This window comes from Aspergillus vadensis (genome assembly GCF_003184925.1).
Source record: "Aspergillus vadensis CBS 113365 unplaced genomic scaffold BO88scaffold_1, whole genome shotgun sequence".
NCBI classification, from domain to species: domain Eukaryota; kingdom Fungi; phylum Ascomycota; class Eurotiomycetes; order Eurotiales; family Aspergillaceae; genus Aspergillus; species Aspergillus vadensis.
Window position 1 is genome coordinate 27,992 of NW_020292039.1, and position 12,132 is coordinate 40,123.

General features: G+C 48.8%; 2 protein-coding genes across 2 annotated transcripts; one reads left to right on the plus strand and one right to left on the minus strand.

Moving 5' to 3' along the window:
* Positions 1–1,776: 1,776 nt before the first annotated feature.
* On the minus strand, positions 1,777–4,256 carry BO88DRAFT_152 (serine/threonine protein kinase SAT4). The gene has a single exon (XM_025701523.1). It carries the CDS (start codon positions 3,842–3,844, stop codon positions 2,216–2,218), a length of 1,629 nt encoding a protein of 542 aa, XP_025567842.1. The 5' UTR covers positions 3,845–4,256; the 3' UTR covers positions 1,777–2,215.
* Positions 4,257–6,870: 2,614 nt separating this feature from the next.
* Positions 6,871–7,630, plus strand: BO88DRAFT_399728 (uncharacterized protein). Its single transcript, XM_025705383.1, has one exon. The coding sequence runs from the start codon at positions 7,023–7,025 to the stop codon at positions 7,188–7,190; it is 168 nt and encodes a 55-aa protein (XP_025567843.1). The 5' UTR covers positions 6,871–7,022; the 3' UTR covers positions 7,191–7,630.
* Positions 7,631–12,132: the final 4,502 nt, after the last annotated feature.

Genomic DNA, 12,132 nt, shown 5'->3' on the forward strand with positions numbered 1-12,132 from the left:
TCCTTCTGGGCGAGGACAACTGCATAGGGCTGGCCAGACTGCCGAGGGCGGCATTCCACAACGGGATCGGGCAGTGGCTCGAACAAAGGGGGATGAATCATGCATGCTTGTGTTGGGTTGAAGACGGTCAGGAGAATTAGTAATGATACATAATAGAAAGGGAAAGTGCTTCAACATAGATATGCAATGTTGTGGTTGTCGTCCAGCGGACAAAACAATCACAAAGCTAGTGGACACACAATACCTATCCATTACAACAGACCAGACTCACCTGCTGAGCGCTGCTGAGCTGTTCGAGCTCCACCAGGCCAGGGTTTCAGCAAGCTAGCCTTCCTCCGAGGATTGGTTCCTATTGAACTACGGGCTCGCGTTCCTTTTTGGGGCTGCATGATGCGCCAAGCAAGCTTGATCTGGCTCGCGTCCGGCGTCCCCTCCGTTTGCAGCTCCGTACGGCGCATGTTTTGTTATGATAACCCCGATTGATTGGGCAGCCGGCCTACCTGAGGCACCTGATGCATCTGATGCATACAGCCTTCTCAGGCGTACCTAGGTACATTAATTGGAGTCTTCCAGACCTCCAGACCGATTCTCTTATCCTTTGGCATGGAGTGTTGAGGATTGGAGAATGCTGTGCCTCTTGGCTGCCTAGGAAATCTTGGCATCGATAGAAGTATGGGCCCAAGACAATAGTAAGAAGTCGCTCACGCATCGGCCCCTATGCTAGTTGTACTTTCGATTAAGAAGTCCCTCATGCAAACATTATTGGACGGATCCACACCTTTCACCATCCTGGTGTGAGAATTTTTCTTTGGCTGCTGGAAGAAGGTTGGCCCTATTGCAGACGTCGGCGTGTAACCATTTCCAGCTGTTGAAAGGGGATAGTCAGAAGCTGGCCTACCTTGCACAGGGCCCGTTGCTTGCATGATAATATGATCGGAAAATGAAGCGTTTCATTCACCCTAGATGTCGACTAGACATGGCGTCAGCAGCAAGTAGAATAGGGGGCAGCCAACGACTGTCGAGACGCACTCAAGAGTCATATCATCAGGTATTGGCCGACCGACTGGGAGGGGCGCAAAGGCTGTTTAGTGTGGGAAGCCCCATACTTCCGAGGCCAAGCGGACACTGCCAACTGTACTCCAGCCGGTCATAGAGCTCCCGGAGCCATCTGCTCTTGGGTCACTCAAAGGTGCTGCAGCAACGACATAGATGATAGTGCCGGCACAAGGTTTGAACCAGAGGTCTGCTAGTAGGGTCGAGTCATGAGTCTGTCTACTCTGGGGGTAGTCATAGGGAGATGTAGGGGGATAGAAAGGCTGATGGGTGGGAAATATCATATACGATGAGGTTAGGAAGGAACCATCGAGCAATACTTCCTGCTCCTGCGGTGTCAGGCCAACTCACCTGACCCCCGCCGGCTCATCCCAAAATGTTCCCCCCAAAAATGATGCTTCAAACTCAAATAATGCGCAGGTTTGATTCGTAGATATGATGCGGATGCTCATAGTTATACTGGAATATGTGCTGCAAATGGGTATCCCAAGATAAATCACACCGCCCATACTAATACAACCTCCCGATGCTACATCTCACAAAACCCATAATGCTCCAACACCGTCCCATGAGGATGAATATATGCGCGCCCAGACCCAAAAAGGTGGAAGCCGGCCAGCATGATCAACATAACCCGGGCAGAAAGGGAAAATTTCCCTGTCGGTGTTTGTCTTTCAGCCACTGACAAGGCCCATTAAAAAGGCATATAGGGAATGAGACCAATCAAAGAATGCTTGAGATGCATGAAATGCGAAAGAAAAGGTATCGAACGTAGGAGAGAAAACCATGGCGAACAGAAAAGGAAATGTGGGAGGAATGAAAAGGTGGCTCATAGGTCATGACTCTTCGTTGCATTGGCATGAAAACATGACGACCAAACTAAGCCCATAAGCTAGTAGGCAGATGAAAAAGAAGAAGAAAGACAGAAAACATGCGCCGGTATAGTAGTGTAAAATCAAGGTGCCTCCTTCTATAGAACAGCTCAGAAGGACCGGGAATAAATAAAATAGACAACCCTCCCAAAAGGAACGGGAGAAACACATAAACCACCTGGGTTAATGGTTTTAAGCAGTCGCCAGAGGCAGACAAACAGAAACAGGCAGACCACCGTCAGGGATACACAGCCCGGAACAACGTCCGATCAATCCGTCGAGACCATGTATCAGTATCCTTCCTCGCCCGCCTTGCACAGCTTGATCTCCCGAACCCACTCGGATTTCAAGACTTGCGAGGCGTTGATACGGCGGGAAGGATTGGGATCCAGAATAGAGTAGATCACGTTTCGGCAACGCGCCTGGGAGACATTGTGAGCCAGTGTCCACTTGAAGCGAGGGGTTCGCTCAACACTTACCCGATGCAGAGTTTCAATGGGAGCGTAACCATCCTCATGCTTACGACCCTCCAGATAGCGTTGGTAAAATTCATCCTCATCCTTGCGGGCCACACGCCACAGATGGCGTCCAGTCCTCATGGCCATGTAAATAACACCCGTCGCCCATACGTCCACCGCTCGAGGGTCGAATTCCTTCTCGACGTATTCCTCCGGGGCGATGTAAGGGGCTGAACCACAGAGGCCCGCAGTCATGTGAGCTTCCTTTTCCCACGCCATGCGGAAGCATTCACCATTTCCGAAATCTGTAATTTTGAGAGCTCCGTGGGTGGTCAATAACAGATTCTCAGGCTTCAGGTCACGGTGGGCAACACCCATTTCGTGCATGTATTCCACGCCACGCATAAGCTGCTTGAAAAAACAATCTGCCTCGGCCACTTCCAGTTTTCCGGCCGCCAACACGAGGGTATAGAGATCGCCTCCAGCGCAGTACTCCATCACCTCACAGTAGTCACCTTTGGCATCCTGTAGAAGATCAAGGGTGTGAATGACGTTGGGGTGGCGAAGGGAAGAGGAAATGCAAAACTCCGAGGTTAATCGCTTCTGATACTTCTTCGTCGTCTCCTGTGGCCGACGACGGAACTCTTTCACGGCATACAGCTGTTCAACTTTCGAGTCCCTCGGATCCACCTTGTGGGATATCCGAACAATACCGAAGGCGCCACGGCCAACGATTTCCTGGCATTTTCCGTATTTGTCAACCAGCGAAGCGGTGGCGTTGGGGCCGCCCTTCTTGTCGGCGGCTAGCTTGTCCCGTTCGTTTTTAAACTGGTCGATCCATGTAGACATAAGCGATAGCTGTTGCTCGTCCACGTGATCATCCTTCTTCCTGCCACCGCCCAGCATGTCACGTAGTAGATCCGTCAGCTTCTCCTGTCGTCTTGCGCTGCGGAGGTGATGGTTATGAGTGCCATCTCCGGGCAACTCGAACCGTTTGTGAACGGGGGCAGCTTCTTTATTATCTTTGCCATTGCTGGACTTGGGCTTCTTCTCGGCCTCCTCTTTCGTAGACGCCTGTCGCGAGGGGGCTCTGGAGGATGGCTTGGAGTTAGGTTTGGAGGAGGGCTTAGAGGTGGGCTTGGATTGTTTGATGCTGGCGTTCGAGGGAGCTTTGATGCTTTCTGTACTGCTGTCTGAGAAGTCGCGATGCGATTCCTGCTCTTTCGGAGTCGACTTCCCAGTATTGGAGAACATGCGAGAGATGCGATTGGCCATGGTAGGTCTAGCGATCTTTGCGGGGGTGGGAGGAACGGGGAGGACGTCCCCGTTCGCGGCGGACAGATTCATGCCCGCTAAAGCACGTGTTACCTGGGGCTCTCCATCTCGGGAATCATAGGAGATCTGTGACGCTGTGGTGGAGGAGACTGCGGAAGGTACTGGTGAAGCAGATTGTGGAGTCATGTGCGGTAGTGAGAAATGAAAAGTACACGGAGGTAAAGAGGCACAAGAATGCCCCCCGTGACAAGGTGGGAGAGAATTAAAAGCCTACAGCACGAAGCTGCAAAGGCCAACGACAATGGCTATGGAAAAGAAATTGAGAGATGAAGAAGAAAGTTGGGAGGAACGGGGGGAGAGGGAGAGAGAAAAAAGTTGCGGTGGCCCCAGTCGGTCGTGGTGGTGGCCTGAGGCGACGGGGTTGTGTTCTTCTAGAGTGACGAAAGTGACTTTGGGTTGTGGAAATTACAATAAGACTTTTTTTTTTTTTCTTCCTTTTCTTTTCCCTTCCCCTCCGTTTTGTTTAGTCAAAGGGTGGGCAAAATTGAAAAGGGAAAATGAACCAGCGAAAAAAAAAAGAAAATCAGAAAAAGAAATAATGATTAAAAAAAAAAAAGAAAATTTCAGTTTAAAGAAAAAAAAATGATGCACGGCGTAACAAGGCACGGGAATGCCCAGATGGAACGGTACAGACAAGACTAGGGTCCTTAAGAGAAGACTTGGCTCGTTGCCTTGCGAATTCCACTAAAGTCAGGAGGGAAAACAGCTGTTGTGCTGATGAAAATTACCCCGGGGGAAAGGCTCTCGTAAGAAAATAGGGAAGAGTGAGGGAAGAGGGCTCAGGCTAGTCCACCGGGGGTGCCCAGGTTGAAATACCCTAACTGGTACCGTAGTACGCCGCGGGCGTCGTAGGTTGGTGCCGGGCAGGTAACCTAACCTGAAGTATGAGACTCTGGATGATGGAGGCAGTGGTCGAAGTAACCAAGCAATAGTTAGCTGAGGAGCACCTTATGGGGGGGTGGGCTTGCTTAGTTAGTAGTCAGTCCCCTCTTCTTTCTCCTTCCAGCTACCTAAAGGAACCACAGGTCTTTTTTAATTATTTCCCCCATTCGATGTATGGAATGATTTTATTATTCTGCCAATTTTTTTTTTATTATAATTATAGTCATATTATTAATAATCTTCAAATTGTGGGAACCTGCGTTGACCTCGAATGGATACAAGCCTCTGATTGAGGTTACAAAGATGAGGGACTTTCCCGTTGTTACCGCATGTGGAAGAAAGGATAGCCCCCTCTCTCTGTGTCTCTCTCCCTCCCTCGAGTCTTTGATCTAATCAGTTGGCCGTCTTTCTCTCCTTTTGTGCTTCCCCCAGTGTAATCCCGTGCTTGGGTCAGCATCGAGTAATACCAATAATAACGAAATCAAGGTGAAGAAGGCTCTCGCTACCGCCTCCCGTTCGCAGGTCTGCGTTGGCCTTCTGTTACTGTAACGGTATGGTATCATACAGTTGCAGCCACACTTGTTTCCACTGAACAATATTCTACTCTGGTCTCCGATGTAGGTACTAGTTGGTTGCGAGTCAAGTTGTATTTGATAGGCTTCATTGATTGATGACTTCATATGAAGCATTTTTTTTAGACCAACACTTGTTCCTCTAAAATAATCCCCTGATAACGAGTAGATTTGTGCATGGAAGAATAGCTGTGACTAGGGTACCTGTTTATGTGGGCAGTAAGTAGTATTCTACGTAGTGCTTAAACCGTAAATCCGTCACAATACCACAGTGGCGCGGGCGTCTTTGCTCCAGCAGTGCTAGTTAAGTGACTGACAACTTACCTGCTTTCTCTAAGAAAGACAGGGCTCTCCTGTCCTGCAAGACCAAGTCTCCATCCGCTGTAAGATGTAAGATTAATTCGGAAGATCCTTGGAGCTAATACTCCGTTACTGGGGCTGCTTCCGCGTTCACATTCATCAGCTACTAAGCACTTCCTCCGTGTTGCTTTTTTGCTAGCGATCCCGATGTCCAGTCGACTGCTTCGTTGTCCCGTCGTCATTTACGCGCAACCACTCAATGTTAGTTAAGAAAGTAACCGACTGTCAACTTTGCCTTTTCGACGTGAATGGGTCCCAGAGCCGATGGGATTGCAGATTGTCACTCTCCCTTTCTCTTTTCTTCTAAACCAGCTTGACTTTCCCCTCATTTTTACTACACGAAAATCAGTCGGATGACGTCCGCCTCGCGACCACTCTCAGCGCTTGGTCTCGCTTGGTCTCGCACATTCTCTTTTCCCTTCCCCCCTCCCCTCAAAATCATGACGTTTGTGTCATCGCCGTTGTCCGTATCGAGGATGCGATTAGTCACTGACTCCGGAACGACCTTAATTTTCGGATCACAACACTGCAGATGCCGCACAGCCTCAATCCAACCCTCGGTCCCCGCACATCATGGATGGAGGGGGGGACCGATGGCTTGGGTGGCTCACTGGCTCGAAGCACGAGTGGTCGGATGTTCGACTAGTATCGAGTATAGTACAATATAGTATAGTAAGTTAGTCAGTAGGAACTAGGTAGTTAGTAGGTAAGAGTTGGATGCCTGGCGTATTATCAATACTATTACGGTTCCGAATAATACCTATTACAAAGTAGTTAGTGATTTAGTATGTATGGAGTAAAACTAGAACCTTGGCCGGAGCTTCGTGTGGCGGCTCCTCACCAGCGTGGCAGGGCGGAGCCACCATCATCTTCAAGTATGACTCTGATTAGTGATGGACTGATAGTTGACTTGCTATGGAGTAGAGCCCATCACTTACTTTGTAAGTTACTCAAGGGTCATGCTACCCGCATGAGGGGTACCATTTTCCCCAAAAGAAAGTAAATCATACATCCAAAACAACACACACAGGTGAAGTAAATCAATTAAGTGGACTGCACCAAAGCAAATACTGTGGTTAGCGGCCAACCTGAACCCTCTTGACCCCCTTCCAAGGGGGGAAGCATCCACCAGTCGTTGGTTGCATTTCATGGTGGCCTCCTTCTCCATCTATGACCCCATTTCTGGTGCGCGCGCACACTCATGCCAAGCATATATCTCGTCTGCCTACAGCTGGCCATGTAGTGTCTGCTTAATCTCATGCGATCCTGCAGAGTCGTCTATGACAATCGTTGAGGGGCTGAGGGTCGCTAGTAGTAATTCAAGTAGTGCCACTAACCAGACGGGAAATACAGCCACTGCTATTACTTAGTCGGGTAGGTGGGCTGGATGCCCTCTCGGTGGCACCGATGCTAGTATTCAGCATATGCTACCACTACTATCATCATACTAGATATGTATGATGTTGTCAAAACATCTCCCCGCGCCAATAATGGAAGGTGCTACATGGACCTTCAGTTATACTTACTTACTACTTTTTATTGTCTGGACCACTGTTGGTAATGATGGTGCTTCTAGCCAACAGCATCTATTCTTGACTCGCAGAAGGGTAGCATCTGTCTTCGAAGGCCCCTTACTTGGATGTGTCCTTAGCCTGTGATCAGATGAAGAAATGACTATCCGTTTCTTCCCTAATCTCTTAACCTCCGGAGCCTTTTCCTTAGTCTGCGATGGAGGCAACTTTTCCTCGATGCACATACCTCCATTTGGGTGTCAGAGACTCAAATTGTCCCGTGGGGCGGCAAGGTCAGCAGGGTCCAAACTTCAAGGGCGAACGGATATCGAAAGTTATCAAACCTCATATTGTTTCTGGAGCTGATTGAGAAGGAGGAGGAGGAGCAGCAGCAGCAGGCCAGGCCGAGTCGGTCGCCGCCTCTCGTACCCCCAAGCGCTTTAAACAAGCAACTATAGGGTGCAAGTCAAGTAACTCTCAAGCCGTCTGGCGGTCATTGCTCTGCCGAGCATGTCCATCATTGGTATCTCAGAAAGCAGGGTAATCATCTGCAGCGCTACTATTACCTGGCGACCACTCGGGTGTGTATTATTGCAACAAACACTTCTGCTTTTATGCGGACGGGCTAGCGATGTCTTCCGGCTTGTCGCGACTGAACGAAAGGCAATATCCACCAGTGCGCTAAAAAGGTTGCAATGACGTGGGTTCTCCATGAACAGCTGCACCGGACCTCGGTCGTAAAGGTATTAGGTTGGCGGACCTAACTACGATTTGAAGGAGGGTACGGAGTACTACTACTGTGTAGCTGACTTGGTATTGGTGCAGTGGGCAAAGGTAGGGATGGTTAATGGATTGACAGCCACCCTGGCCCATGTCAAACGCATAGCCCGGATGTTGATTTGCGGAGATCCGCTGATAACCAGCATGCTCCATGGCCATACCTAGCTGTCCTAGCAAGCTGCTTGCTCCATCGAACCGACTTGTCAGTACTGAGTAGTGACTTGCGGAGAGCTAAGATAGCGTCTCATCTTGTTGGGCAAACAAATGTCTCGCAATGGGGCTATTGTCGCTTGCCAGGATTGTTCCACCCAGGGTAGTACGAACCCGAACATCCACACACAGAGAGATTTGGAGCTTTGAAGTTCCCACGCGACGAGGCTAGGCTAACTAAAAGTTGGGGGCAGAAGAAGGGGAGTGAAATGGCCTGCAGGAGCTAACTCGACACCATACCAGTTACTGCTAGTTACACACAGTTTACAATCCTCCTCACTCCCTCTAGAACACGCAGTATCGACCACCTATCGGATCCACCATCTACCACCAGTACCCGTGTTCCGGGTGGCAGGATATTATCCAGTGGATATGGAGTGGGAGAGGGAGAGGAAGAGGAATAAGTTGAAGGTGCGGCGGAAGCCCCATGCTTTTTTCTTTTTTCCATTTTTCATTTTCCCCCTTCTCCTCTCCACTACTGCATGATGTATCGACGGGAACACACACGGTGGACGGATCGCGTTCAGATTCAATTAGCACGAGGGATTTTTCCCAGCCAATGATAGGGAGAGCGATCCAACGAGAGAAGAAAGGGAGAAAAACGGTCCCGTCGAATTTAGCATGATTGTCCAGTCCGCGATGCAGCTCCAAGTGGGATGGGATGCACCACACCGAGTGGGTCGGTTCCGAGGACTCTCATGTCTTGTCTACATTACTAGTCCAAGGACACTAAACCTGGCCGAGTCATGGTGGAAAGCTAAGTATTGGAATTTAATCACTGATTCAATCATGGTTAGTCTAAATATTTCCCCTTCCTCCCCGGTTTTGCAATCCGGTGTATAGATAGTACGTACCCTAATTTTTCTACTGAAACCCGGGCAAGGGCTCCATTTTAAAGGTGTCCCCGCCAGTGGGGGATGTGACGGTGTACCGATCCAGCTTGGTGCGTGTGTGAGACAGAGATACTATCCAGTTTCTCACCAGTAAGAGAAAGAGGAAAAGGAGAGAGACAGACAGAGGGAGGGAGCTGAGCTCTGGATCTTCCATGAGCTAGACCTAAGCAGCTGCAAGAGCTACAGCTTGCTTTTTTATTTTATTCTATTTTCTTTGTTTTTGGAAATTACAATTAAATACGTATAGCTTTGCAGTCCAATCTCGATGAGACGATGGAATATCAGCAATCTACGGAAGTGAGGCCACATCTTCCGTACGTTAGAAGATGCAGTAGTTGATTGTGATTTGGACCGGATCGCTGATAAAACCCATGGATGATTTGGTGGGATCAACCCTGGCTTCGGCTGCATACATCTGCGGGCGCGACCAAAAAGCAAAAAGGTGAATGAACAGATCGGCATCGTATCGCCAGCCAGCTTACTTGCTATAAATGGTTATAATCATCAATTTTGTCAATCATTTATTGATCAGAGGAAGAAAGAAAGAAAAAGGAAGTGAGAAAAGACAAAGCATAATTAAAGACTACTACTGTGTAGTACTACTTACTTACTTAGTACTACTACTAACTGAAGAAAGTTGAACTGGCAATCATAGTTGGGGAGGGGAAAATTCCACGAGGAAAAATGAACGAACGTTCGGAAACGAGGAACAACCGCTTTCCGATACGGTTTCCGGCTAAGAAATACCCACGAGTGGATGTGGATGTTTGTTCCATGGATACGGATGAGGTACGCGTGCAAACTAGTACTGCTTCTTTACCTCCTCATCGTTTTCCTTCTTTCTCCTCCTGCCGAAAAAGACCCGGCCGAACCCCAGCCTGGTTATGGATACAAAGATGGAGAATAAGTCCGGAGTACTCCGTACTAGGGTAGAAACGGACTTAGTTAGAAGCAGGGGAAGTAGGGTCTGTCTGTCTGTCTGAGTTGACTTAGGCACCATCGTCGGCCAAATTGATGACAATATGGCATGGTGTTTGATTTTACGTACGGGGAAAAGAAAAGAAATACTGCCAATGCTAAAGCCTGTCAGGTAGTAAAGCCTAGGTATCTACGGAGTAGACATTTAACTACTCGGTATCTATCTAGTAAGAGAGAGGAGAAAGAGAGAGAGAGAGAGAGAGAGCGCTTGGTTGACCGCTAGTATTCCGATCAGACAACCCCATCATTTCATTTCATTCCATTTCATTTCCATTCCATCCCGCGGAAACAATAAGGAAATAATCTATTCATGCTTTTCAACCCTTGTCATTTCATTTTCCCTGCGCTCACTGATGGGATGATCGAAACTGCCAGAAAGGCGACCGCCACCCGATTGATGAACATGATGAACATGGATCCCGATGACGGGGATAATAATGCCAGTCAACAAGACGCCGGGGTCCTCGTAATTCCAAATACGGGTGCTGTTCGCTACCCTTCTCTTCTTTCCTCTTCATGTTTTTCCCCCCTTCTACCTTCCCTGTAAAGTATGGTGAAGATCCAATCCAGGACCAGCGATCAATTGCGGGCTGAACCAGTCTGTGGCGGGAAAAGAGAAACTTGCCATGTGGTATGATGATAACGAAATGGATCCCCGAACATCCTTAATTTCATCGTCATGGGTGCTTTGCTCCGTATTCCCCCCCTCCCCCCTCCAATATGCGGGATCCAGACAGCCACCGCATGGTGATCAACCATCCGTCAGTCACCCTGTAGCTAGGGTACCTAGTAGTGACACTGAGAGAGGTCCTTGCAATCAATACAATTGGTTCTACTCTACAGAGAAATGCAGCATAAAACAGCAGCAGAAACCTGAGCTACAGCTACAGCTACTCACAACTCCAACAGTTATCTCTACCTAACTACAATACTTGTTTGTTTGCTTGCTTCTTGCTTTCGTATCTCCAAAGATGATCTTCCCCTCCTTCCTCCATCTTCCCCCTGGTTGGACATTCCATTGCGGGATATGACTTCACAGGCACACGGACTCCGCGCACCCCGTCCAACCCAACGTTCATAATCCAACAGCGACGAGAATGGAGTCAGTGGTGGCTTGGGATGCGGGTTCATTCGCCCGGATTACGGTAGCAGTGGGGAGGGTTAACTGTTTAGTTTGCTGGTCCTCCTCTTTCTAGGATCCCTCTCCACGTAAACTAGCCGAAGAGAAGCGAATGACTGCACGGGTAAGCCGGTTCAAGCTTTTTGTCGCATCCGCGTGTTCCTTTCCCGAGTCAGATTAAGCTGCTGCTTCCATTTCTCCCTATATCTACAGATTTACAAGGTGCTGCAATGGCTGTGGGTTCGAAACTCTACATGAGGGACGGTGTGGGACTGACTGCAGCAACTCCCGGAATTGCCTGCCCTTCCTTTGCCCGACGATCGGACAACTGCTGCTGCTGCTGCAGTCTTGTCAGGATCGATGTATATGCCCAACTAACTATCTGCTAACTTGCCTAATCTTAACCAGCTAATTGACTAGTTAACTACTACTCAGTTAGTATGACACTCAAAAGGACAACTCGCACATCTGCCCGGCAACACGGCACATCCTCATGTCGAAGTATCAGCTGATTGTAATCGGAGACATAAATCCTGATCATGCGGAGACGAGACACTGAGACTGAAAAAGAACTGAACAGTTCAAACATCTCGGACATCACCTTCATATGTATTCGTTTCTTTCCGACTCCCCGACTGACTCGACTTAATGCTTGCGCTCCGATTCAAGTTTGTCCAGCAAATCCGTGACGAAAACAACAAAGCCCATCTACCAAGACCGGGTATAGACTTGGCTTTCTCTCTCTCTCATCCTGCGAAAGGAAAAAAGAAAAACAGCCAAGCTGCCCGTGCTGTGCAGAGGAGAAACGGCCCAAGTTCCTCTGACCGTATCTTCAACAATATTTTTGTTTTTTTTTTAAAGTTGATCGCCCCGTGAGTCACTCACTCACTGCGAGAGCTGAGCTTACTTGGCACAAGCACAACTCGTGTTCTGGCGCACGGCTTAAGCCGACCCGTTGTACACAGCCTGCTTCTCTCTCTCCCTCTTCGGCTATCCTCGCGCGAAAGGAAGGAAGGAAACAGTCAGATGAACCATGTCAAATAGCATTTTTGGTTTTAAAAATAGGGTCATAATGGAGCTCCCTTATTGTGTGTGTACATACACACCC